A 25,853-nucleotide genomic window follows, 5' to 3' on the forward strand; every position below is an offset into this window, starting at 1 on the left:
AGGTGTTTAAATCTACTTTCGATTAGGATAAAATTCCATATATAAAGTTGTGAATGCTTGTTAAAGATCCGTAGTTAGAGATAAAGTTATTTGAGAGAAGATTATTCTTTTGTGTGTAATTCTGAAGACTGGGAAGGGAATTGGGGATTGAAATTAGCAAGTACACCCTTGAGCTACCACTGATGCTACCTTCCTCCCACCAAACTCGTCTCAGAGGAGACATTCACCTCGTGAAGCCAACTCCCAGCCAGGTATCCCTACCGATGGTTACGTTTTACATGCGATGTTCACTTCTCTAGCCGCAGTGCCAGTTTATACATCGTTTTGTCCATTCTACGTGCTTTCCTGGAGTGCAATCTCCGTGACCAAATACTATTTTACTGGAAGAACCATTGTTTCACCGTTCTAACAAAACTTCATCTTCGAGATTTGTAGTATACCATCGAGTCGAGTAGAAACAAAGTTTGTCTTCTCCAAAAGGTCGTTATGAAATAATTCAGAAAGATCCAGGATGATCCCATCGGATTGTACTCTTGATATCTCCAATGTGTTTCATTCCACTGCTGTGGTTATTGAAGGAAGTTGTTTGAGTAAGTCGGAACCTACTGCTGTATTGAGAGATGTGTCCGCCCGAGTTCACGGTGGCGAGGTGTTAGCGATTTTGGGCTCCAAGGGGTCTGGAAAGAGAGCTTTGCTCGATGTCATCGGTAAGATAATGACTTAAGTGCAAATGTAATTAATTAGGTCTTAGAAACCATCCGGAAATTTCTTGTCTTTTAGCTGGAAGGGCGGAGGGAGAAACTAGGGGTAGAGTCAGCCTAAATAACAATTTATTAACTCCAGAATTGTTTAGACGACATGGTGGATATGTTGCACACAGGTGTCATCTATTACCTAGTCTAACAGTTCGACAGACACTGACCTATGCCACATGGCTTGCCAATTTAAACAACAGGGAAGCCAGAGTTCGACAAACTTTAGCCGATCTGGCTTTGTCTCAAGTTGCAAATAGATCGGTAAATGATCTGACGAAGCCAGAATACAGAAGATTAATGTTGGGCGTACAATTGGCCAAAGATCCTACGTTGTTACTCCTGGACGAGCCCACATGGGATACTGATCCCTTAAACACGTATTTAATTGTGTCTATGCTCTGGTCTTACGCAACCAGAAGAGGATCTATCGTTGTTCTAACGATGGAAACTCCTAGATCGGATGTGCTACCTTTCGTGAGTCGCGTGACTCTCTTATGTTTGGGAGCAGTTGTCTATTCGGGGCCAACTAGAAGTATGTTGGACTATTTCACTTATATCGGTTTCCCATGTCCTGAACTCGAAAATCCTTTGATGTATTACTGTAAGTATGTATCTATAGGAATAAAATAATTAAATAATTATTTAATTAAGTAGTGATAATGGTGACTTTAGTATGTTTATCAACTGTCGATCGTCGCTCAAGAGATCGTTTCTTAGAATCTAACCAGCAGATATCCGTTCTGGTTGAAAAGTTCAAAGCCGAGGGTGTTATTTACATGAAAGAGGCGCCCCAAGTGCCACCCAATATTAAAGATACATCTTTAGGAATAATGCATAAAGGTTTAGGGCGTGGAATTAAACCAGGATGTTTCTCCACTTTGTTTGCCCTTTATTTGTATGTATTTTTACAAATGCACGCTATCTCCCCAAATAATAGTACTACTATAGCTTTTACGTTTTAGAAGAAGTCTGGCAACGACATTTGCCTTCAATAAATCTGGCTTAGGACACTTTGCTGCTAGACTATTATTGTTACCATTCTCAATAGCTTTAATGAGTATTTTGTATTCGCATTCGACTCCTGTGCAATCCAGAATATTTCTACAAACAAGTGGTCTTGTCTTCAATGTAGTAACTCTGTTCTATGTTGCTGGAATAGCATGCACAGCTCTCCTCTGTAAGTGCATGTAGACCAATCTCTTCTCAGGCAACCTAATAGATATACTATTATTATGTAACGTCTATTAATTAATAAGTTCCAGGATATAGGGCTAGATACTATCAAGAAAAAAGAGAAGGTCTATATGGTGGAGCTATGTTCTTGACCGCATATGCATTACTAAGTTTGCCATTAAGTTTTGTGTCTACCATGATCACCATTGGTATCCTGACACCTATTTTAGAGCTAGATTTGTCTACCTGGGCTTATGCCTGTGGTGTTTTATGGGCCAGTTATGTGGCAGCAGAACAAATAACTGTTGCAGTGTTCATGGTGGTTGGTAGACCCATTACAGGTGCAATAATGGTGTTATACATGACACTGGTGTCTCTGGTAATTGCATCTGGAGCCATCAGAAGTCTGAAAGGCTTGCCTTATTGGCTTGCTGCAGTCTCCACTGCATTACCTGCTAGGTACGCATCATTGGCTCTAAATCAATTAGCCATTGATGTGCCTACATTTTTAAATTTGCATTATAATGAAAGCTTCACGTGTCCTGGGATACCAGAGCTGTGCAGATATCCAGATGGGAGATCGTATTTAATAGAACGCTTCACCCGTGAAGGCGAAAATATTTCAGAAGTATTGAATGTTGACTTAAACTTATTAATTTCTCTGGCTTTTGCTGTTGGACTGAGTATATTAAACAGTGTTCTGTATTTATTACCACTTCCAGCAAAAGTAAAAGCCAAATTTAGAGAGTAATTTCTTTAATTGTAGGTCTTTGACCGATAGAAATATAAAAGCAGAGCTTGTTCTCTTTTTGGAATTTATTATTTCCTTAGCCTTAGAATATATATTACAAAATTACATTACCCGCGTTGAAAACTAAATACTATATTGCATGAAACAGCGCACTTATATTACATTTATAACTAAACTTTACAGTTCTTAGAGATAAAGGTATGACTTTGTAATTTTACAATTAGAAAATAAGAATTTTAAGTATTATTTTTGCTTTTTTGGAATTTAGACGAAGCAAACTTTTTTCATATTCATTTTTTATAATTAAAAATGTGTAGGAACTTGTATTTACTGACAATCTTCCATATCCACTTGTCCCATTTCTTTAAGATCGTCAGCCACCGAAAATTCACAACCTGTGGAGCTAATAATATCACTGACATCAATGTTTGGTGCAATTTCAATCAATTTCAATCCTTCTCCATGGACTACTTCAAATACAGCCATATCCGTGATTATTAAGTCTACACATTGTTGACCTGGAATTAAAAGATGAGTAACTATTTCTATCTTACGAAGAATTAAAATGTAAAAATTACCTGTGACAGGCAAGGTGCAATTTTTCACAATCTTTGGACTTCCATCTCTAGCTTTATGTTCCATAGTAATCACCACTTTTGTGCTCTCCGCAGAAACCAAATCCATTGCACCTCCCATTCCTTTCACCATAGTTCCTGGAATCATCCAGTTAGCCAGATCTCCATTCTCTGATACCTGCATTCCACCGAGCATCGTCAAATTGACGTGACCCCTGAAAAAATTCAAATGTACTATCTTTTACCAAAAAACTATTTAATATTCAATCTTTTCTATAAGTACCCTCGAATCATTGCGAAACTTTCGTCGCTGCTGAAGAAAGAGGCTCCTGGAACGACTGTAACTGTTTCTTTCCCAGCGTTTATTAAGTCTGGATCAAGTTCTGATTCGTCTGGGAATGGACCCATGCCAAGAATACCATTCTCAGATTGCAATGTTACTTTTATATTTTTGGGAATGTAATTGCAAGCCAGCATGGGTATTCCAATTCCCAGATTAGCTATAAGGAGTGTATTTAGTAAAGGTTTTTCAGAAAGAAACTTTTTAAACTTATTTAAGTGTTTTAATTGAAAATATTTGTAATTTTTTAAATCTCTCACCATACATGCCGTCTTTGAATTCGAGCGCAGCTCGTCTGATAATTCTATCTCTTGCTTTACTTGCTGGTGTTATTTTTTTGGGTTTCATATTTTGCTTCGTATATCGTTTCTAATAGAGACAAAAAGTTTTAGTAATTTTTCAAATTATTGAAATATTTATATTGACAAGAATATGTACGCACTTCCACGCGTTTCTCGTATGATGGGCCTTTGACGATCCTGTCCACAAAAATTCCAGGTAAATGAACGTGATCGGGGTCCAATTGACCAGTTTCTACAATTTCTTCTACTTCCGCAATAGCAATTTTAGCTGCTTTACACATCACTGGGTTGAAATTCCTGGCTGTTTTTCGAAAAACTAAATTTCCAGCTTTGTCTGCTTTCCAAGCCTTTATAAGAGCAAAATCTCCTGTGATAGCAGTTTCCAAGACATAGTTTTTTCCATTGAACTGTGCTACATCCCTTGGCTCTCCAGATATTTCTGCATTCCCATTTTCATCATATTTCACAATGACGTTACCTTCTTCAATTATCGTTCCACATGCTGTGGGAGTGTAGAAGGCTGGAATACCAGCTCCTCCTGCTCGAATACGTTCTGCCAGTGTACCCTATATATTGGAAGTATTATTGCGTAATTTTTTTGTTGTAATTTAATTGAAAATTTTTTTATTACTAATATTTACCTGTGGAGTTAATTCAACTTCCAATTTACCACTGAGGTACTGTTTCTCAAATTCATGGTTTTCACCAACATAGGAAGCAATCATTCTCTTAATCCTACATTCTTTTAAAAGTATACCTAATCCAAAGTCTTCGACTCCTGCATTATTTGAAACAACAGTTAAATCTTTGACACCCCGTTTCAACACTGCTGCAATTAAGTTTTCAGGAATTCCACAAAGTCCAAATCCACCAACCAGAAGCTTAGCCCCATCTGGCATGTCCGATATAGCTTCATCCACACTTTTGAATACCTTTCCATCTCCTACCGGTGATCTTAACTTTGGTACCTCTTCCTCCAACTGAGGGATGTTAGCTTTTGTGGAAAAATTTACTGTGCATATCTGGCAAAGAGAAATGTTATTCCATTTTTATTTAACTTAAAAAAGAAGAGTATAATAAATATAACAAATATATGAACTTTTTTATGAATAAATGATGCAGTTTTGTATATATAGAAATTAAAAGAGTGAAAGTTACTTAGCATTAAAATATATCACAAAATTTATAACAAAATTTATTTCACAATAAATACAATTAATATTACAATTAAAAATATAAATCATCTAATAAGAAATGTACAGGTTGTATAGGTTAGTCGGTATATTTTTATATTAATATTACATACTTTTGACAATTTCACATTTTTGTAATTATTTTTAGATCTCGTGTTAGCACGAAAAAATATACACCCGACTCTACTTATAGCAAAAATCATTTTCCAAATAAAAATTTACTCCCAACGTAAGTTAAATCTTGCACAACGTTAAATCAGCAGTACACTAGTATTTGACACTAACTTCATAGATAACATGATAACATGTTTCTCTGATTGTCATTGGTTGATTTTTATTGGCTCGGATTCAAATAACAAGAATATGCAAAGATCACAATTTTGACGAGATAAAGCATTCTGTATTTCTGAAGGAAGGAATTACCATATATCACACATCATTCAAAATGATTTTGTAATAATTTCTTAAGCTTTATCTCTTACTTATCTACTACTTATTCCTTCCTGTTTTATTTGTCTTATCTCTGTATTATTTAGCATTATAGTTGGCAAATGATACAAATGAACTGCCAAATGATTCGGTGTTTGTTCAAATCTTTGGATTTCTTTATTTATCCTATTATTTTATTTTTATAATAAAAGATATATATAATTTTTTCAAGTTTATTTATTATTTTATTTTGTATAATTTTAAATATGTATAAATTTATAATATAAATTGTACAAATTTTAAGCGTTAACTACTACAATTAATTTACAATTCAATTGTTATCTGCATGCCACATTTTTACGGCACAAATTTTAAGCTGCTAATAATAGAAAGGGGTTCCTCTTGGCTCTTTCTTTGTTTGGTTCTATTAATTGGCATAATCGTCAACATCATCGATGTCTTCCAGCTCTGGCATCAGTCACAGCGCCCCATAACTCAATGACGAAGTCATCCGTAAATCCGAAAGCCTCTAAGTCTGAATTATCGATTGCTTCTGCAAATTCACTACTGTTGCGCTTGTCCTCTGCAAGCTCCCAAATTTGTGTAGCTATTTAAAGAAGAAAATCCAACAAACATTACTTAGAAAAACGATATTTCTAAAACATATTGTAATAATAAAAAATTTATAAATGTATCACGCTTTGTAATACACTTGTAAATTTGTAATACGTTATTGAATGGTTCTATATACCTAATTCCGTGTCATAGATGCCCATGAAGCTCTCTAGGATCACATTGATCTTCTCTATGGCTATAGTGGCAGCATCATCCACCTATTAATCAACAACCAAAGAAGAAATGAATATTTTGTAAGTATCTATGTTATAATTTATTCTTTTTTCATTGATAATTAATTACCTTTTCTATAATCTGTGCACTTCCATCAGCTTTAAACCTGAGGGTTTCCTTTCCAGTTCCATAACCGGATTTTTTTCCTTTCTTCGTATCAACTCGTGGACCAATGTTGGCAAAACCATTTTTCAATGGTTCCACGAGCCTTAGCGTGAATGTGTCTCCCTTAGGGATCTCTTTCAGCACCTTTGCCACTTCGAAATGACGTTTGCCAACTAGACTGGTGGAGTTGATTTTTTCCAAGTGATCTCCAATCTCGATCACTTTTATCCTATCGATTACCGAGTCTTCTTTGATGCGCTTTATGAAGGCGTACCCTGTACCGTTGTCGGTTATGGTTAATCCGAGGGAGTCATTTGTTTTCACCAATTCTATCTCTTTACGTCTCCCTAAAAAAAGTGAAATTAGTAATAGTTGAAGCGGGGTTAGACAAAAAGTAATATTTAAACAATTTAATATTTGTTCTCGGCAATGATAAAACAGTCGATGATTCAAAATTTACAATTTTACCTTTTCTGTGTGCAAATATAAAGTCACCTACTCCTATCTGGCCTCCCAACAACTCGCTCATTTTTATTTTGTGAGTATTCAGCGTACAAAAGAGGATCTGAAATAATAAAAGATGTATAATAATTTTTGTATATTTTATGGTAGACGCGGAAGATGTATCAAAGGTATATTATTATTATTCCAGATCATCAAAGCAACTTCCTCCCCACTACATTCGTTTCTCCTTTCATATGCCAGTACTTTACATTATATGTAGCAAAAAGTAAAACAAGAACAAAGTAATAGTAAAAAATAATTGAAAGAGGTTAAATTATTTTAGTTTGAATAAAAATAAAGATAGTTGTCATTTTTAATGGAAATCTAAATCTAACTGCATTAATATCTATATGGTTAATTCCTTTCATCATTTGCATATTGTTAGAAGTTTCGCGAATTATGTCTTAAATACGATTAACTGCAAGTTAACTTTCACCAGGGTTCTTAAACGGTGTTATAGAAGTCGGTTTAATACTGTCCCCGATTTGAATGACCCACTACATATGCAGCTTGGCCAGCTTGGCTAATAAATGCTGCTACTGGCCTTTTACAACCTGTTATTACACGGAAAGCTACACTTAGCCCTGGTATCCGCCAGGTCGGCCAGAGGCCACAGCCCGGAACCGATGTTTCCTGTATCCGGGATATTCACCCTACGAAGAGCCGTGTTATTTGTGCACCATGACTGAATAAATAAATCACAGGAAGGATTTTTGGAACTATGTTTCTACTACAGTAGCAACAAATGACGAAGAAAATTTTCAAATAAATATTTGAAGATTTTTATTTATCCATCGGAATTACTGTCATAAATTGCAAGAAATAATTCTTGAATAATTCCGCGCAGAAAATTCTTATAAAAATGGATTATTAATTAATACACAGAAGCAACAAAACACAAGTCTCCTTTACAACCCACCTACTATTACCTAAAGTACCAGATAAATTATTTCTATCATACAATCAGCATAAAGAACCAAATAACAGGAGACTCACTTCTTCCATCGGTATATCATAGCAATCCGCTATTTTCTGGTAAAGTTCTCGTACGTTATTGAATCCTGATATCAATCCTGTTGGACTTCCATGAGCCAGTTGACAGTAGAAGACTAGAGGAGGCTTATGTACTTTAGAAGACCGCCTTTGCTCTTGGTTACCATTTTGTTGTTGATTATGAGTCCCTTCAGACCTTTCCTGATCGTTCTCGTTACCATTTGGTTGATTATGATGATTATGGTAATGAGATCCACCGTTCAGAACCTTCTCCGACGTAGGGGACCTGGGGGCGGCACGCGCCTTGAACAACGACATGCTTACTTCTGTGGAACAGGAACATTTCTGTTTTGTTCGAGTCTTTTCTTCAAAGCTTTGATTTAAGTGGAATTTAATGTCTCTTAAGTGAACAAAGAATTTTGCTTTTATTTTCTTTTACAACAACATTTTTACACCATACCTTTATTAATGAAATTTAATTAAAATCTTTGTATAAAGTACAATGAAAATTTGTTAGTGTTTCCGTTTCTTACTTTTATATCTTTTTATCCAATTTACGTTAAATATTTTATAATTTTATAATGGCAGACCGATAAAAGAATATAAGTAAAATTTTGTATAAAACAGTGCAAATACGTTAACATATTCTACATTATTGTTCCATGTTTCTAGTCTTTGCGTAAATCAAGTTATTGTTGTAAAACGTCTTAATTGTTACAAATACCGTTTGGCCACATAAATAACTATAATTTCCAAAAAAAAGAAAAATATTTCTAAACCGAGTATAACGCGTATTTTGTAAGTCCAATGGAACGAAATAGAATAACATATTATCAACTTTCACGTCCGAAACCTAATACCTGATCTAAAATTGCATTTTAAGGTATTTCTCCGAGAAAATGAATTTCTCAAGAATTTCTTCAAATTTTAGCTACGCGTTAAGAAGAATACAACGTACAAGTAATTACATTTTACGGAAGCCTAGCGATATCGAAGTCGAGATATCAAACCCCAAAGTTTCTATATTTATTGCGTAATCCCCAAATCAAGCCATCGCCGAGATAATATTTTTATTTATCTTCACTGTACTTCGATAAATTTCTGGATGAATGTAAAGCACACACGTGTAGGAATATAATAGGTATCTAAGGGACGAGGCTAACGCGTTCAGTTTTTCCAAAAAGATTCTTTTTCTTTTGTCTACTGCTGACATGCAGTATGCATGACTTATACTCCTTTACCCCTCTTCCGGATAATTCTTTTTTAATCTATTACATTAACATCGTTAAGTGGGTTTTTCTGACTATTGATATTTTTCATGAACAAGATTTTACGATGGAGAATACGTATATGTATGGCAGAAATGGATAAAATGTAAAAAGATGGATAAAAATGTAATGAATAAACGAATTAGAAGACAACAATCATTTATAAGGAAAGAAAAAGAAATTTCTAAAAGCGATTCAATAGAATTATTCAGGTGTGACTAATGTCAACGATAACGAGAAAACAAGTGTTGTTTGTTTTAACAAATGCTCAGGCGATAAAAAATTTCATAACTCGATGACGTGAACGTTCAACGCAATGCAAATGTCAATAAGAACTTCGCTAATCGGTATGAGAAGATTAATTTTAAAAAAACAACTCTCCTAACTTTTTGGTCTCAAGACAATTTTAGATTATAACTTTTAGATAGCAAAATTAAGAATACTATAAGAATGTGGTAACGCGATAGTGATCCTGATCTATGAGACAAGAGAACCACTGGAAGATGATACTGCTTTAACGGATCGTTGACTTGTGTTACTGTTCACACAATTATTAACTTCACTCAAGTGTTATTTGCTCGATTAGTCACTTATATAAGAATCAGTCTACCCAATTGTATTTTGTATCCCATGTTTCATGCATGAAAGATTAAAAATGAACATTCCTCTTCAAACAGCCATAAGATCTCTTACCTTAGTTGTGGACGGAGTAGAAAATGACGTTACCGTGCGGACATAAATGGAAATCAACGGGGAAAAGAAACACAAAAGTTCTTCATGTCTGACGTGTACCGTCTCACGGTTGACTTTTTACTGGTTTATGATCTACTTTTATTTTATCAATGCAAGTGTAATCGTTATCAAGACACTGATTTACTGACTGCGCGATCGTCGTGCTTCATCGTGAATTACAAATACCATTCTCCTCCTCCTTTTCGTTTTAGAGTTTCTTGTTTATGGATAGTCTTTCGCCGGGATCTTCCAAGTAAGTTAAACGAATGTTTAATTGAGATTGAAGAGTTTTGCAGCAGAGAATCGAAGAAAACGCGATTTCATGCGAACGGTCGTAACTCGTAGAAGCGTACCTCCGCACTGCAGCTCCCTTATCCCGGACCCTTTCAGCGTTATGACCCCCTCTCTTCAGAGAGTCAGCCTGCTAAAGCGCGTTATGGTGACTTCATTCGATGGTAGAATGGCACTCTGTTAAGTTTGAATGATTCCTTTTATTCCGTATAAGAGAAGTATCACAAAAACGTATATTACGGAATAACAAAATAATTATAGTCAAGTATACAAAACGCTTCTGCATTGGTGGCAATGCAATTGTATAAAATTTTTGTAAAAAGTTTCTGAACGATATACATCTCGTTTAACGACGGTAGTTTTCGTAAAAGTAATTTACGTCGAGTTTTAAGTATACAAAGTAATTTTAAAACTTTGATCCAAAGCTATATTCAAAGAGTATTGTCGAAATGATCTTAGCTAATAATTGTAATAACATAGTTCTTTTCCTTTTTTTACGTTAGACAGTAACAATCACAGCGCATTTGTTAACGAATAAAATCAGAATGCACTATAGAACATAATCAGTCTGTGCATGAATAGAATTGTTTATACTATACTGTATATTAAATATTGTGTACAAGTTCCAAATTTGTTTCAGTAGCAGGACGAAGAGAAAGTATTATATTAATTATTCTTTGTATATAGAAGAAATGCTTAAATATTATTGTTGCCCTAAGTGTGACTCAGGCTGAGTAATAAACACTTCCCACACTTTACCACAGTTTGACTTATGCTCCAAAGCTAAATAGTTTCTCATTGGCACCAATAAATAATCGTAGGGATCTGTATTCAATTGGTACTCTTGCATGGCTCTGTAAATCGCTCTGAAAGGAGGTTGCTTTTGAGAATGAAAAGTGCCTCTAGAACCATGTAGGACCAGAGCACCTTCTTTCTCTGCTTTTGTGCAGACAGGCATGTACATACAATGGTCAGGCCTATAATTATATCTGCAAGAGTAGACATACAGTTTCTCAGGATGGTAATGGAATATAATATTTATTATATCTTGATCTCCCCATGTTATCTTCAATTTATATTCCTTGTGAATGGGTATCACATACTCTATCCATCTGAATTCTCTCATTCTGGTCAGATTCATTAACATCACTCCAGAATTCACACCGAGCTTTCCATAATAGGGATGTTTGGCAAATCTGTTGTACCATCCTGTGTTAGGATCTTCATGTTCTGGACTCAGAGCTGCTAGTTGGCTAGAATTCATCTTCTTAAACTCATCCCAGATTTTTTCTGGTGGAGCTAAGAATAACGTGTCTGTATCTACGTAGAGGACAGCATCTATATCATTTAGCACTGACTGTAATAAGTAAACCATACATTTAAATATTAATACATATAATATTTTTTTGTTAGTTAATTAGATTTTTATGGAATTACCGGGAGAAATAATCTTTGAGCTGCACAAGGCTTGAACAGCTTCTTCCACATAGCTGCATCACTGCCTTCGGGGAATGTAATAGGTTTGACAACGAAATCAAATGTTTTGTTTGATAAAAGCTTCCATTCTGCTAACTTCTCATTAAAGGCAGGAATTAGGCTGGTTTCTGCCAGAATAATGAACTGTAAGGATCTACATGTAAAGACTAGGGCAGATTTGAGCATAGTTAGCGCTTCATCCACTCTGTCTCCACAGACTACCACACAGATTGTTACTTCTCCTGTTATTGATGGTGGTTGAAGCTTTTTAACAGTAGTAGACACGGCAGCTTCTTTGGTGGATGCATCGTAGATTTTGTTAGAGAAATTTGTTAAATTAAGCAGTATTATCAATACGATGAAGATAAGGCACAGAAAAAACAATTTGTACACAGATTTCATCGTTGTACTTATTTGAATTTCACGTAGTCCGCCGAATTTTTGCTGTATTACGGTCGGTGGAAATTATCGTGAAAAAACTTATTGTTTTCATGTTCTTTCGTATTGTTTATCATTCCGATAAATATGCTTAGACGATCATTATGTTTATAACCTCACTGTAGACCTACCATAACTAACAAGTAGGAACTGAATAGTTTAGATGTATAGAGATATTATTTACATAAAATTGTTAAAAAATTGTTGATTATCTTTGGAATGTAATAATTGTCGCTTTATATGGTATAAAAGTAGATTTTAATGGTAGGAGTATCCGTGCTCCTCAGCTTTCGAAAATATCGATTAGTGTGATCCATCTTAACAACAGAACCAGTTTTTGACTCCCACACTCCCACGATTGAATTACATTTTCGGACTGGTAGTGAATCATTATAAACGATATAGATCAAAATATCTCTAAACTAAAGAAATAGTTTTAACTATATTTTAATTAGTGCACATTTTTTTTATTACTAGATAATTATAAATATTGTTGAACTTCTGAAGAATGTTTATTAAAAAAGACACTGATAATATTTCAAGCATATATATTTTTCATCTTTCTTAATCAAGTCTTTCAACATTTCTTAACATATAATAATTAGGCAGGATATACATTTAATTGATAGGATCAAAAATGCGCAAATTAGTTGTGGATATTTTACAAATACATACAGATCCGCGTGCACGCGTGTGCATGTGTGTCAGTATATTAGTTTAATAATATATTACAAATGTACAGCGATTCAAAAATAAGAAAGTTTTTTTATACAAATTTGATTTTAAAAACAATATATATATATATATATATATGGATAGATAAGGTCCTTATGATTTTAAAACATATACATATATATGTTGTATGCTATATTTAATAAGAATAAATCATTGAATCTATCAGGAGGTTCTATCAAGAATAAAATTATAGAATGTTAATGCAGTTCAATCTCCAGAACAGAACTTACATTACAACTCAAAAATACATAATTATCAGTCTGTCACTCGTTCACCGTTTGGGCAACTATTTCCATTATTTCTGCCTTGCTTTTTTGTATTTGTTTCCCTAGATTAAGAATTTCGTTTATATACCAATATTTAAATTAACACCTGATAATTACATATATCACGATGGTGGTTTCTCTAGAGGTATATTATGATCCAGATGATCACAATGGATGGGACACTGGTGGTACGATACCGCACTCGCATGACCCGATCTTCCTGAAGTCATTGGTACTCCCTGCTCCCATGTGTCTTTCATAGGGTCGTAAATTTCAACTATATTTAAAAAGTGTTCACCATCATATCCTCCTGTAAATATTGAATAAGAAAAGATTCATTGATAAAGTCACAAATCTAAATAAAATCTATTCTGTAAAAATATTTTTTGGTTCTCACCCATTGCATACAATTTTCCATCTAGTACTGTAACACTGAGTGCACTACGAGCAATAGTGACACTACTGACTTGATCCCATATATCTCTTTCTGTATCATATCTTTCGACAGAGTTTAATTGCTTTGTTCCATCATATCCTCCCACCACATATATGTATTGTCCGAGGTTGGCTACTCCAGCTCCTGATCGACTACATTTCATGGGTGAAACCATTGTCCACTCATCGTTTTCAGGATGGTAACACTCTATAGAGTTCAATCGATTTGTTCCATCAAATCCACCAATGGCATAAAGTAATCTGTTATAAACAGAATTCACATAGATAACGTAGTTTAATAAGAAACTCTTAAATCTTAAATAATTTGCGAGTTTCACCTATTAACTACAGCTACTCCAACTCCCAATCTCTTGATGTGCATTGGCTTCACGTTAGTCCAAGTATCGTGATCTGGATCATAACATTCAACGCAATTGTGATATTCTGCACCTGCACTACCTCCAACAGCATATAATAGTCCATCCATAACAGCCACTCCTACTCTGTTCCTTGGTACAGACATTGGGCTGCAAGCTCTCCATTGATCCGTGATTGGATTGTATCTATCAACCCAATCACTATCATATCTGCAAATTCATATAAATTCTTAAAAATGTTATGTCTAATTTCTTACTGTCTTCCCTTCCAAGAAACTTACCTGCTATCTGGTGAATTATTCCTTCCACCAACAGCATAAAACATACCCTTTAGGAATGCTCCACCCAAACCAGATCTTGGCACTATTAGTTTAGCATGTTGAGTCCAAGTTTTTTCATCTACGTTATACCCCTCTAGCAAATCTAAAGAATGTTTCAAGAAACCACCAGCTATGTATATCACTCTGCGAGTGTTGGGTGTTCTCTCTTTTACCACTGGCTTTTTATGAAGAGTCAAATCTTTGAAGATCTGTGCAAGGTACTCTCTGCATGCAGGTACTTTCTTCAAAACATCACAGTTTTTCATTTGTTCTCTAAGGAAGTTAGGAGTGAGATACTGACACCTCACTGCATGCAATATGTGCTCCATTTTGGGTCCTCTGGCTTCTTCATTGTACTTGACCCATTTTAACACTGCATTGTACACTTCTCTCTCTTCCTGTACATTCAGCTCATCCTTTCTCACTAGTGCTATCAATTGCATTGCCGATAACTGTAGGAACTCTTCTTCCTGACATATCTGACTAAAATGTTGAACAATAAATTGATTTGCTTTCTGACATAAATTTTGACAACCATGTTGTTCAGCAAAATTAGCAATTCCAATAGCATTTGTGGGATCTAATTGTCTTTCCAAGAATACACAACACGCATCTATGACATTACTAACCTGCACCATAGATGTAAAAAAAGTATATTAGATACTGTGACATCTTTTTTTTTTATTAGAAAAATGTACTTATCTTTTACATACCTGAAACATGGTGGCTGCTGATAAAAGAGAGCACACTGTAATCTCTGTGACTCTTATTTGACCAGTATACATGAAATATATTAAACGTGCCATCGTTGTTGGGCTGACACCTTGAAGTTTTACCCTAGACATTTCAGATTCTTTCAAACCTCCCGTAAACATTGCCTAGAATATTGAAAACAAGTCAATACAATTTTTGTCTTTGTCCAGTGTATATTTTTTGTATGTCTTTAAGGTAAATTACCTTAAAATATGGACTAGCAGCAGCTAATATTACTTTGTGTGCATAGAATAACTCTGACCCTACTTCCAATATAACATCAGTGAGCATATGATGACTACGCATAATGAACATCATCTTCATAGCATCTTTAATATAATTTGCCATGTAAAAGGTCATGTCACCAAGATCTCCATGTTTCTCCATAGAATCTAGGCCTTCACCCTCGGTCATGAACGAACTAGATCCAAGATTTTTGGAATGGAAGCTGCTAGGAGCTTCTTTTTTCATGCAACAATCTTCTTCATCCATTAAAATAACCTATGAAAGAATTAAGTTCACCAATAATAGACAAATCCTACACAATTAAGCACCACGTATAAACCATATTTCAAGAACACAAGAAATACTTACAGGAATGACCGAAGAATCGCCGACAAAACAGAGAAATGCAAATGAATTGCGAATAAAAATTTGCAATCTTGATAAATTTCCCAAAGTAAAATAAATTAAGAAGGGAAGAGGAGATGCGATAGAGCGAACATAATTTGAAGGGCTAAGTTGCCAATTAATTGATCGTGCTCGATGGCGCAGATATGAACAATAAGTACTAACAAATATGATGTTGATGTTGGCTCACGTCAGACGTGAAATTATTATTTGCACGTGCTTTCAAAGAATCCTGTGAGTTGACAAATTTTTCTTTCTCCAAGATGAGCATCGATATCTTAACGTCTATTCTAACGCGTTACTTAAGGACTGATAAGAGTAACTCGTTACTCGAGATCGGCTTCTGAATGAAAAATATACATTCCACCCATGCTCGTAATACGTACGTCGATATTTTACATATGTGTCTGTGAAAAATTTGGGCGGTAAAGCGTGAAAAAACGAGATGCAAAGAATTAATCGTTCGGACGACAACAGCGAATACGTTTATATTTACATGTCACTATACCGCAAGCAGCTCGGTCTTACCGAGATAATAAGGTAATAAGAGACAGTGTCTAAGTATATGGTTACCACACGGGGCTATGTACGAGACAAACACAAGCGAAAGTTCGACCGTGAAACAACACTCGTGATCGTAGATGACGTGAATGACTTGCATTTATTTCGCTTTGATGATCAAGCACGTTAGCAGCTACTCACCGAGGTTTTTACCTTTGAGACCGTTCGCGCACCTTTGAACCAATACGTCCGGTAATTTTTCTGGCTCGCATTTTGTTATCCAGGAATCCGTTTAATATGTTTTAAATATTTGTTTGGTTATGTGTATGCATTTGTATTCTACATTGTTTCAGTAAATTGATGGTAAACTGAAAATGTTGGAGGAATTCACGTATAAAAAATGACAATCATTAGGTTTACATTACATATTTATGAGTTAATTATGTAAGGATTGAGAAATGAAGAGGTTATAGGTTGAAGCTTTTAGGAGTTTGAAATTGGGAAAATGAGAGACCACGTTTATTTTGAGACAATATATTTATTTCTTATTAATATGGAGTTTTCAACAATAACAGTATAATAGTAGGCGTAACAAGAGAGACGAGGTAGGTTACGAGGAACCTAACCTAATACCGTACGCCAACAAGTCACCGCCGTAACAGAATCTCTGTGATTTATTATACGACTACTTCGTGTAATCCTTTACTTTATGATTTTACAATACTTATTTCGTTTCCTTAAAGTTGCATTGTGCTTAAGTTATAATTTATGCAACTTTAATGCAACGTAAGTAGCAATTGGTCTACCAAATTAAAGACCTTTTTAAAGTAATGGTTAGTTCTTGATAAGTATTTATGAATTAGATCTTATTAGTTTTTACTCGTATTAGCAAAACGAAAGAGTAGTACAGAAGTACCTATATTGAGCCTCAAGAATTTTTTTAGCATTGCATTCTATGCAGTTGAGAAGTTTACTATTAAATCTCCACAATGTACAAAGTTCCATTGTAATTGTTGAAAAAATAAATTTCAAAGATAGTAGGAACCTTGTTCTGTGAATTGAGACATTATTCTATGCATAGAATTCAATGAACAAGTCCTCAGTATTTGATACTTCCTATTTGTTAATTTGTTAGTATATTCTGTACTTATATTGGAAATGTTCTCATACCTAAGCAACAAATCCAAATATCTTGTGAATTTGAGAGAATATCTTTTTCTTGACTTATTTGCGATGTATAGTTAATGTCTGTTTTTTATTGAGAAGTTTTAATTGTTTTTAAGAGAGCCCTGAAGAATGCATTATATTTAATGCGATAATATTATTTGGCAGGACCTTAAAATCAATATAACAATAGTTGAAATTATGGCAGTGTTTTATAGTATAGAATAATCTTATTGCCATTAAACGCGGAAATAACGTGTTAAGGCTATTAGAATGTTATTAATACTTTAATTACTAGTTATCTCTAATAACTGAATCATACAAATTTATATTAGATTTATTATCAAGCAATAAATGTTCCTTTTCTTTTAAAGTTCAAATTTTCGAAAGTTTGAATTTTAAATCTGTTATTTTTATGGACATTATTGATGAGAACAATGAGAACACTTCATGATATTAATTTAGAGAATGGAAAGAAAAGAGCACTAAAAGATCCAGAAGTTTTAATTAACTAAGGGGAATTCTCTAAATTCTACATTAAATAGGCCGATTCAATTTTTTTGATTATCGCATGTAATAATTTTCAGAATATTTGATTTGTAATTGAATAATAAAGATAGAAGTACAGATGAATTTTGCTCTGATCTTTCCATAAAATGCTCACATTATACAGGTTCTTGTTGGCGCACAATGAAGTAGGGGGCTCGACCTTTAATTCAGTGCAATAATGCCTCTTCAGGTATCTAGAGTAGAAGACACATATGTACAAAGACTTTCAAAAGACAGGTTTCTTTTTTCTCTTTTTTTATGCATTTTGGAATAAATTGGAGAAAAGAATATATATGATCACTACTGAACTAAATTACCGGCAGAACCCACTTATTAAAGAATGTTACAGCTATTAATTAATTTAATAAGTCTATCTTTGATTTAGTTAGGCTTGGGTGACTCTAAACTGGCCCCCTATATCTTTGTATTTTGATTACTTCCTGAATCTGCTATTGCAAGCAAGCCAGTCGTTTTTCTTTGTTATTCAATTGAAAGAAATTTATGGAAATTATCTTTATTGTTTGTAACACAATGATATTTGTCTTTGTTTCCTCATCATCATGTATGAAATATTCTCGAAAGTCTGTTAGCTAAAAAATGACAGGTGTAAACATGTAGGTGCTGACAGTGTAAATGGTAAAATAAATGTAGTTACTTGTAAGTTGGGACACTTTCATTGGTAGAAGTTACACTTGTTATACATCAGATTGAGGATTCAGTAGTTGTATGTAGTCAGCCTGCGAACAACTTATGTTGTCTTATAGAGTCTCTGAAGCATAGTCTGAATTTAGTGAAATGTATTTTTGAATTTCGGGGATGATAACTAACATGCATTTGTGAGAGTCTCTATCTCGTTAGACTTTCAAGAATTTCAGTTACGAGTGTCGGATACAGTGCCTAACGAGAAAACTATGAAACTAAATCGCTATCCTCTATGTATAATTTATAATTATATAGCGAATTGCTCGATAATACGATTAAACGCTATATCCGTAAGTAAAGAATTGGGCGGATCGACTACTCCTAAGGCCTCGCTCATCAATTATTTTCAATTAATTTAGTCCCACACATTCATTCTAACAGTCTAAGTTTGGGTAGTTGGGATCAAGTTGGAACGATGATAATTCATTTTCAGTTTGACGAAAAAAAGGAAAAAAAAGTATAAAGGAAGAGGAAAAGAACATTTTGAGATAGAGAGTGTATATATGTGCGTGTCCTTCATTTTCAGTTTGACGAAAAAAAGGAAGAAGAAAGTATAAAGGAAGAGGAAAAGAACATTTTGAGATAGAGAGTGTATATATGTGCGTGTTCAATTCCAATGATCCGTGGATGCGTGTGTGCAATTCCTGGATAAATTTTTCTTCACCTATCAGTCTAATAATTGGTGGAAGGTTATTGCACAGTAAACACACGATTTCTTCCACTATCAGTGAATGAAATTACAAATAGAATGATTAATGTGTGCATACAATTATCGTCGTTAAATGTTTGCTGATAGAATTTCATTCCATATAATGGTATACCAGCTTTCGGTAAAAAAGTGACTCGTCCGATTAAAATTTCGTCCGCCTTTCAATATATTTTATTATTCATTCTTTTATTTTGAATGAGATAATTTTTAATAAGATTATGTATTTTTTTCTTTTAGTAAATGGTCATTCTACGCTGAGAGTTCTACGGGCGAGTCTCTCCTTTTCTCTCCTTCCATGAGAGAAATACTAGAAGGTTTATGGCAGTATGTGAGTCAACAAAATTCCGTAGACCAGCGATTCTCAGCTTTCACTTATTTCTATTCATTGTCGATTCTTCCTACTTTAATATATGCCATTGTCTTATGCGGCCGTTCGAATCTCCATCACCAATTTGTTTCAGATGGCAAACTGAAAGATGTCGATGAGTCATCTACGAATGATTAAAAGGAATTTGAGAAATACGGCAGTGTACGATATCTAATAATCATATTATAATTTTAAGAGAGACTCGCCCAGACCGACAGCCTCTGTAGAGTTAAAATGCCAACAAGAAAATACTTTAGTTACTCATTTAAGTCGCTACTCGTTAAGACAATCTACTAAAGTTTTATAGCACTTTTTTTCCATTTTTTTATCAACATACTCTATCAGTATTATCAATGTACGTAACAACATGAACAGATAAAGAGATTTCACTCTTTCTTCGTGAGAGAATCCCTTTCTTGTGTTACACTTTAATTACCTCCGGAGACACTGTGTCTATATATATATACTTTTTCCTTTATATATATATCTTTTTGTTTTACTGTTTGTCGGATTTTTTTTTCTTCTACAAATTGACCTATAAATCTGATATTGCTTAAATCAACCAAAGCCCCTCAGAGGCAACGATCCTCGAAGCTTTTATGGCTCACTTCTGCAAGAACTCTCTCTGTCTCTTTATTAAAATTAGATGAGATAGCCTGTCGTCTATCAAGGGGGATGAAGGTCGCGGTGGTGGGCTCTGGCACTTAAAATCGCTTTCAATTCGGACTCTAACTGCTTTTTCGTTCGTTCGCTTACCGATCGGCCTCCTACCACCGGTTGAGCGGTGAGTCTTGGCGACGGTAGATCGGCCATCAGCTTGCCGGTGTCTCTGTTCTCATGGCTTCTGGCTCTTCTTATAGGCTTCTTGATGGGTAGGGGATCGTTCTGGATCTTCTCATGGGACGGCCGCTCTAAGGATAACGTCATCTCCTGGTTTAGCGTATAAGAGCAGCCGCCAGCGACCGTTTCGGAAGACCTGCTGATGTCTAGAGTTCCCGAACCCCATTCGCGAGATAGTTTCCGTCCGATAGCGGAAGTTAGCTCATTATTAGGGGATAATAATGGGCTCTTGGACATTTGATGGCTGGACGAGTGTGGTGGCCTCAACGTGGCAAACACTGGGAACGATTGCCCTCGTTTTGCAGGACTTCTCGCGTATCTGGGTGTAGGAGCACCTCCCCCAGTGGACTCACCCTTGATCGTTGGTGTCGTACTTCCGGTGGAATCGCTTTTCGTTGGCGCTAGGGGTCTTAGCGTTGCACTGCCACCGAAATTAGAGCCTAGACGCGGTGGTGGTGATCCTCCATCTCCGTGGCTCAAGCGACGACCTACTGTTTCCAAAGGGCTTCTTGCTCTGAGGTTAGTGCTGCTCAGAGTGAATTCTCTGGGCTTCATTGGGGCCTCCAGGCTGATCGGAGACAATCCTAGCCTGGAGCTTGATAAATTGGTCGAACTTCTGCTTTTCTCTGATCTCTTTGGACTTCGGGGCATCAAAGGGCTCTTGCTTTTGCTTCTTTCTCTTCCTTTTACAGTTTTTTCCTCTTCCTCTTTCTCTTGCTCTTCCGATACAGTTTCTATCTTTTCCTCTTGTTGGACTCTGCAAAATTGAAACAATTTACTGATTAGATTTACGAATTGGAGTAGCCAAGTAAGATTAATGGATTCTTCAGCTCTCACCTCCGGATCTCCTGGATCATCTCGAAGAACTGAGCTTTACTTTTGCGCCTTCGACGTTGTTCGTGTTCCTTCTGGAACATGGCTACCTTGTAGATATATGAAAAAAGTTACAGTCTACGGAAGCAAAAAGTCACTTACTCGCTTGACACTTTTTTGAAACAGGGAGGCGATCTGTCCCTGTCGTACCGTGTGAACCAGTTCTCTGGCAGCGTGGTGTGGCGACACCAGCTCCACGCAATTGATGAATCTATACAATTTCTGTGAGAAGAACATCACGTTACGGCTGCGCCATATAGAGTCCTCCGGCCTATGTCTCAATCTGGGCAACGTATATTTGTAAAACAAGTGTTCTCCAGCTAAAATAATTGTACCAAGTACAACGCCCATTCCTAGAAGACAGAATACGCCGGCAACAGAAGCTACACCCAGAGGTCTGGGTTGTCCCCCTTGTTCATGGTCAAGGCCAGTATCCATTCCTTCTCTTCCTCGAATACAAGGTAAACCACCATACCTGTTGTGATCATTTTTTATTCCAGTTATTCGATCGTATTCACTTGCAATTTTTAATTAAATGACAGTATTCTTGTGAAAGTAGTTTACCATTTTTCTTGCAGGATATCCAGTAGTCCAGTGCTCGTGTAATTAGCTATAACTTTAGATATACTTTCTTTCAAAGGATGGCCCTTGGTAAGGGCAACGGCATATGTGTCTTCATTTATGGTGTCTCCGATCTTTTGTAATCGACAACCATCGTCTATCGCCCGATAGTAATCTAAAATAGGAGTATCAGCTATGAGAATATCTAAAGTACCATTTCTTAATCTCTCCACGCCTTCGGCGATGTTCGACAAAGAATATCTGGCCATGTGAGACCACAATTGTGTGTTTGCTTTCTGTACATAGTATTCGGCTGCGGATGCTCTTGGTGCTCCAACTCTTTGCAACAGTAACTGCAACACATAACACAATTACTAGCTAGTTTATTCAGAAATAAGATATAATATCCTAGTCAAAAATTTGCTTACACTTTTATCGTGATAATTGCTCACTGCAGGGTGGAAAAAGAGACCCGCGATAAGGGCAGCTATATTGGCCGTATAGGAAGCCACGAAGATAACGGAGAAACCGCCCCAAATGTTGATTAGAAACTTGTTAGGCCAAGACTTTGGTGCCTTGAAGGCGACCAAATGTCCACAAAGAAGACCCCACATTACCCACAAAGCAGAAGCTATCGAGAAGTTCTTGCTTCGTTGTCTACCCCATGGGTTCAGGCCGAATGGACTGAACCATTCGTACAGTGCCACTGCTATGGCAGTAAAATTCAATGACGTAAAAACAGCGATCCACAGCTCTGTGCTGAATGGAAATAGGAAAGCAAATAGCGAGATTTCTGACTTGAGCTTTGGCGCAGTGAGGAAGCTGACCCCACTGAAGAAATACGGTGTCGTGAAGTCGACTACTTCTGCTCTACGAGCAGACACGCTGAGTGGTGCGAAGGCTAATTGAGCTCTACCAGAGACCAGTTCTCCCATGATTCCGTTCCATGTACTGCCGTTTCTCTTGCCGAACAGGCCATCTTTTACCAGATACAAGTCGTATCGGAATCCTAGTTCACGAGACACCAGGGACATCAAGTCCATGCTTAGACCGTAACAACACATCAAGGTATTTTCTTGACGACAAAACAGTCCTCTTAAGCAAAGACCTTCCTGTAGATTCGTAACCATCGTAAACGGTGGTGCCAGTGCTGTTACTATGCGATACATTGGCATGCCAATTTTTTCGCCTCCTTGCTCCAGGTACGCTGGCACGATTCCACCTCCTGGCCAAATTATCGTGTCTAGATGAACCTCCTTTCCACCTTTCACCGTGCCGACTTTCGTCCATCTGTGCGGAAAAACATTGGAATACATTATCTCGAACATAGTGTTTTGAATAATTGGAACAATTTAGATTTAGAATTGTAAAGATAGACTCAATTATTTAACAAAAACGTTTAATTAAACACACACCTCAATTGAGTCTTATTTCCTGGAAATCTTATGGCTTGTAAGTTCAGCAACTGGAACTTAGCCTTGTCCCTGGAAAGTTGACTCACGGAATTTCTTAACTTCTGAGTCAAGGTCTTGGAAACATTGTGCCTCATTTTACTCATCAAAAATTTGGCGCTACTTTTTGGAAAGCATTCTGGTACGAAGTTCTCTTCGAGTTGAGCTTCTCCCAAACGATTCAGTCTGGGTTTCACTTCTAAGAATGTTTCGTCCAGCGCCTGAGAGGTCTCCCTGATCATTCTGGATAATATAGTGTCACTACCCATCAATTTTATACCAGAGGGTCTCAACGCTAGCATACCGACTGGCATAAAATCCTTGGAATTCAATTCTTTGTCCATTATTCTGATATCCTCGTCGTCGTCAAAATTAAAGCTTCTATCTTCTTGTTTGTTCACAGACCTCTCACTCTGCCACCTATATTCTTGTAATCGATGTATATCGTTCGCTAAACTGGGCAAAGAGTTTAACGATAACTGGCTTTCCGCTACGAGATTCGCGTTTCGGTTTATACTCTCTACGGGTGAAGGATTTTCATTCGTTGCTATCGACGATCTTGAGCTGTGTATAATAGTAGAACTGATTATATTTGGTTCATTGGGTCTCAGTTCTGCTTTCAGATCCAACCAGAGCCACAGAAATCTTCCTGCAAGCATTTCATATTTACCAGCCACAGCTAGGATTCTTCGTGCACTGTTCAAGTCACAACCCATCACTATGACTCCTCCACTGCCACCCTCTTCGGCAACTCTTTTGAGTCTCATCCTTAAGGTCTTGTCATTCGTTGGAAGATGTATAATAGTTCTAGGTGTTAAGGTCGTTTGGTTCGCGTGTAAAAGATGAGTCATTGGCAGCAAGGTAGTGTCTATAAGGAGAGTGAATGCATGCCAATTTGCTCTATGCATCAAGGCAGCAGCAGCTGCTCCCACTTCCCTTGTACTAGAACCTATACGACTTTCGTATTGACCAATATTTCCCTGTAAATTCGAATCTTTTGTTAACTACATAAAAGCTATTTTTTAGAAAAGCAGTTTATCCATGACTACAAACCTGTCTAAGGAAATCCTCGTGTGTAAATGGTAGCCACAAGGCTGGAATATTCAAGGAAGCTGCAGCAGTGACGAGAAATTTGGCTGCAGATCCTCCTCCAATGATAAGACTCAATACAGTTTTCCCAGCTTTGATTTCATTACAGAATTTACTTAACAGTGACAGAGGATAAGACAGCGAATCTGTCTTGACTGGTGCCTCTATGAAAGACACGTTCATGTCTGCATGAGATGACTCCAGCCTTGCCTTCTCCCATGCTTTTTGTACATCTGTCTTCAGTGAACCCTGTGGTTGTGTCAGACACAGCACGATACGCCATGCAGCGTAAGATGTTCGAAACCGTCCCTTAATGGCTCTCACAGATCTGGCAGGATCCGTAGAGCAGAGACAGAAACAAGTACCCAGCAAAAAGAGGAATAGAAATCTCCAAGCGAAGCCGAACATCTTCTTCGCTTTTCTGTCTTTCTCTCCACTTTATTATTCTTTGCTTAGCTCTTCTGACTTACATCATTCATGTAAGGTTCCAATCTGTAATCGTTGAAATCGGAATTAACGAATTATTCGTCATTGATATATATTGTATATAATTACATGAGTCAGTTATGGTTCATGGACGTGTCACAAATTAGTCTCACATTGTTGACAATGCTACATACAAATATCTCGTATTTCTAGCGTGTTTGCGCGAATAATGCCATGATTAATCTGATTCTGACACAAAACGTTGTCTTGCTTCCGTAAAAGGTACTTTTTTATTTCATACTTTCTCTCTGAAACGTTTTTTAGTCATTTGCGCACTCCAGTTTCCAAGGTTCACACTTTATTAAAAAAAATCATGGAACTTTTCACGCACGACGAAACAGTGCATAAAATCGGATAAATTTAACGATTGAATTTAGAAAATTTGAACGTGTACAGAGGAAAAAGAGCTGTGACAGTTTACCTTTTCCCGAAGCGAATCATATGTCGCAGATCCGGGGGTGGGTGAAGAGCAGTACGAAGATTGCTTCTTAACCGCCACATAATAGCTATCGATTAGGTAACCGTATCAATTGTCGTAAAATAATGTCAATTGGTCAGTGTGGAAGACAGGGATGAACCGTCACTTGCCCTCTTCTAGACGTCCTACCCCGTGCATAACAGCCATTTTCGAGCAGCCCCTCCCTTTAAATTTCACCCCTATAGTACACATACCATTCTCTCGCGCAAATACGTGTTATACCACACGTACTTATATATGTATCTCTCATGTGCGTCTCTCTGTGGACCATGAGACATCGAACATTAAGATTGGGCTCTACTGTTTCAATTTCTCAACTTCCCTCTAAAAGATATTAAAATTGTAGTCTTGTTTTTTTATTATTAATGTAAATAAAATAGTCGCTTTTTAAAT

The 25,853-nt window shown here is 36.3% G+C and overlaps 6 protein-coding genes and 1 long non-coding RNA gene across 13 annotated transcripts; 2 read left to right on the forward strand and 5 right to left on the reverse strand.

Moving 5' to 3' along the window:
• The first annotated feature begins 41 nt into the window (after window positions 1-41).
• On the forward strand, window positions 42-2,743 carry LOC117154641 (ATP-binding cassette sub-family G member 5). 2 transcript variants are annotated; one of them, XM_033329808.2, is made up of 5 exons: window positions 42-707; window positions 781-1,356; window positions 1,428-1,650; window positions 1,721-1,932; window positions 2,012-2,743. In XM_033329808.2, exons 1-5 carry the CDS (start codon window positions 512-514, stop codon window positions 2,677-2,679), a joined length of 1,875 nt encoding a protein of 624 aa, XP_033185699.1. In that variant the 5' UTR covers window positions 42-511; the 3' UTR covers window positions 2,680-2,743. The 2 variants fall into 2 exon arrangements, with proteins under 2 accessions (XP_033185699.1, XP_033185698.1); XM_033329807.2 differs by having other exon boundaries at window positions 49-707; window positions 1,718-1,932.
• Window positions 2,727-5,373, reverse strand: SCOT (Succinyl-CoA:3-ketoacid CoA transferase). Its single transcript, XM_033329810.2, has 7 exons — window positions 5,203-5,373; window positions 4,538-4,918; window positions 4,037-4,462; window positions 3,855-3,963; window positions 3,538-3,754; window positions 3,258-3,469; window positions 2,727-3,197 (listed from the first exon to the last, which is right to left on the reverse strand). Exons 1-7 carry the CDS (start codon window positions 5,290-5,292, stop codon window positions 3,007-3,009), a joined length of 1,626 nt encoding a protein of 541 aa, XP_033185701.2. The 5' UTR covers window positions 5,293-5,373; the 3' UTR covers window positions 2,727-3,006.
• A 364-nt stretch (window positions 5,374-5,737) lies between these two features.
• Window positions 5,738-10,330, reverse strand: kermit (PDZ domain-containing protein GIPC-like protein kermit). 2 transcript variants are annotated; one of them, XM_033329819.2, is made up of 6 exons: window positions 9,931-10,330; window positions 7,973-8,295; window positions 6,941-7,037; window positions 6,437-6,819; window positions 6,270-6,351; window positions 5,738-6,125 (listed from the first exon to the last, which is right to left on the reverse strand). In XM_033329819.2, the coding sequence occupies exons 2-6, from the start codon at window positions 8,285-8,287 to the stop codon at window positions 5,968-5,970; spliced, it is 1,035 nt and encodes a 344-aa protein (XP_033185710.1). In that variant the 5' UTR covers window positions 8,288-8,295; window positions 9,931-10,330; the 3' UTR covers window positions 5,738-5,967. The 2 variants fall into 2 exon arrangements, with proteins under 2 accessions (XP_033185710.1, XP_076481443.1); XM_076625328.1 differs by lacking the exon at window positions 9,931-10,330 and adding an exon at window positions 9,848-9,884.
• Window positions 10,331-10,440: 110 nt separating this feature from the next.
• On the reverse strand, window positions 10,441-12,536 carry shams (glucoside xylosyltransferase 1 shams). 2 transcript variants are annotated; one of them, XM_033329818.2, is made up of 3 exons: window positions 11,698-12,536; window positions 11,364-11,617; window positions 10,441-11,249 (listed from the first exon to the last, which is right to left on the reverse strand). In XM_033329818.2, exons 1-3 carry the CDS (start codon window positions 12,136-12,138, stop codon window positions 10,964-10,966), a joined length of 981 nt encoding a protein of 326 aa, XP_033185709.2. In that variant the 5' UTR covers window positions 12,139-12,536; the 3' UTR covers window positions 10,441-10,963. The 2 variants fall into 2 exon arrangements, with proteins under 2 accessions (XP_033185709.2, XP_033185708.2); XM_033329817.2 differs by having other exon boundaries at window positions 10,441-11,617; window positions 11,698-12,535.
• A 169-nt stretch (window positions 12,537-12,705) lies between these two features.
• On the reverse strand, window positions 12,706-16,558 carry Keap1 (kelch like ECH associated protein 1). Of its 2 annotated transcripts, none has more exons than XM_033329804.2 (7): window positions 16,393-16,558; window positions 15,265-15,561; window positions 15,021-15,185; window positions 14,269-14,936; window positions 13,949-14,197; window positions 13,573-13,871; window positions 12,706-13,485 (listed from the first exon to the last, which is right to left on the reverse strand). In XM_033329804.2, the coding sequence occupies exons 2-7, from the start codon at window positions 15,550-15,552 to the stop codon at window positions 13,298-13,300; spliced, it is 1,857 nt and encodes a 618-aa protein (XP_033185695.1). In that variant the 5' UTR covers window positions 15,553-15,561; window positions 16,393-16,558; the 3' UTR covers window positions 12,706-13,297. The 2 variants fall into 2 exon arrangements, with proteins under 2 accessions (XP_033185695.1, XP_076481441.1); XM_076625326.1 differs by having other exon boundaries at window positions 15,655-16,558.
• LOC143303719 (uncharacterized) lies at window positions 16,096-19,912 on the forward strand. Of its 2 annotated transcripts, none has more exons than XR_013060302.1 (3): window positions 16,096-16,230; window positions 19,553-19,643; window positions 19,777-19,912. It is a non-coding gene; the product is annotated as an uncharacterized LOC143303719 (long non-coding RNA). The 2 variants fall into 2 exon arrangements; XR_013060301.1 differs by having other exon boundaries at window positions 19,553-19,639; window positions 19,777-19,898.
• Window positions 16,710-25,675, reverse strand: LOC117154634 (uncharacterized). Of its 2 annotated transcripts, none has more exons than XM_033329794.2 (8): window positions 25,404-25,675; window positions 24,461-24,988; window positions 23,372-24,387; window positions 22,385-23,246; window positions 21,960-22,309; window positions 21,498-21,870; window positions 21,360-21,427; window positions 16,710-21,279 (listed from the first exon to the last, which is right to left on the reverse strand). In XM_033329794.2, exons 2-8 carry the CDS (start codon window positions 24,902-24,904, stop codon window positions 20,349-20,351), a joined length of 4,044 nt encoding a protein of 1,347 aa, XP_033185685.2. In that variant the 5' UTR covers window positions 24,905-24,988; window positions 25,404-25,675; the 3' UTR covers window positions 16,710-20,348. The 2 variants fall into 2 exon arrangements, with proteins under 2 accessions (XP_033185685.2, XP_033185684.2); XM_033329793.2 differs by having other exon boundaries at window positions 21,360-21,430.
• Window positions 25,676-25,853: the final 178 nt, after the last annotated feature.

The sequence above is a fragment of the Bombus vancouverensis genome, chromosome 16 (genome assembly GCF_051014615.1).
Source record: "Bombus vancouverensis nearcticus chromosome 16, iyBomVanc1_principal, whole genome shotgun sequence".
In the NCBI taxonomy this organism is placed as follows: domain Eukaryota; kingdom Metazoa; phylum Arthropoda; class Insecta; order Hymenoptera; family Apidae; genus Bombus; species Bombus vancouverensis.

Bases quoted from the DNA above. Each gene is read 5' to 3' on its own strand.
- LOC117154641 (XM_033329807.2), top strand. From the start codon at position 512: ATGATCCCATCGGATTGTACTCTTGATATCTCCAATGTGTTTCATTCC. The intron at 1,357-1,427 runs GTAAGTATGTAT...TGGTGACTTTAG, and splicing joins AAATCCTTTGATGTATTACT to TATGTTTATCAACTGTCGAT. The intron at 1,933-2,011 runs GTAAGTGCATGT...TTAATTAATAAG, and splicing joins AGCATGCACAGCTCTCCTCT to TTCCAGGATATAGGGCTAGA.
- SCOT (XM_033329810.2), bottom strand. From the start codon at position 5,292: ATGATTTTTGCTATAAGTAGAGTCGGGTGTATATTTTTTCGTGCTAAC. The intron at 4,919-5,202 runs GTATGTAATATT...TCTCTTTGCCAG, and splicing joins AAAATGTGAAATTGTCAAAA to ATATGCACAGTAAATTTTTC. The intron at 3,470-3,537 runs GTACTTATAGAA...GAATTTTTTCAG, and splicing joins AGTTTCGCAATGATTCGAGG to GGGTCACGTCAATTTGACGA.
- kermit (XM_076625328.1), bottom strand. From the start codon at position 9,869: ATGGGATACAAAATACAATTGG. The intron at 6,820-6,940 runs GTAAAATTGTAA...CACTTTTTTTAG, and splicing joins TATATTTGCACACAGAAAAG to GGAGACGTAAAGAGATAGAA. The intron at 6,352-6,436 runs GTAATTAATTAT...GTTGATTAATAG, and splicing joins GTGCACAGATTATAGAAAAG to GTGGATGATGCTGCCACTAT.
- shams (XM_033329817.2), bottom strand. From the start codon at position 12,138: ATGAAATCTGTGTACAAATTGTTTTTTCTGTGCCTTATCTTCATCGTA. The intron at 11,618-11,697 runs GTAATTCCATAA...TACTTATTACAG, and splicing joins CTCAAAGATTATTTCTCCCG to TCAGTGCTAAATGATATAGA.
- Keap1 (XM_033329804.2), bottom strand. From the start codon at position 15,552: ATGGATGAAGAAGATTGTTGCATGAAAAAAGAAGCTCCTAGCAGCTTC. The intron at 15,186-15,264 runs GTAATTTACCTT...TCAATATTCTAG, and splicing joins CTGCTAGTCCATATTTTAAG to GCAATGTTTACGGGAGGTTT. The intron at 13,486-13,572 runs GTGAGAACCAAA...CAATATTTACAG, and splicing joins TGGAAAATTGTATGCAATGG to GAGGATATGATGGTGAACAC.
- LOC117154634 (XM_033329793.2), bottom strand. From the start codon at position 24,904: ATGTTCGGCTTCGCTTGGAGATTTCTATTCCTCTTTTTGCTGGGTACT. The intron at 23,247-23,371 runs GTGTGTGTTTAA...TTTTCCGCACAG, and splicing joins GGAAATAAGACTCAATTGAG to ATGGACGAAAGTCGGCACGG. The intron at 21,431-21,497 runs GTAAGTGACTTT...GCCATGTTCCAG, and splicing joins TTCAAAAAAGTGTCAAGCGA to AAGGAACACGAACAACGTCG.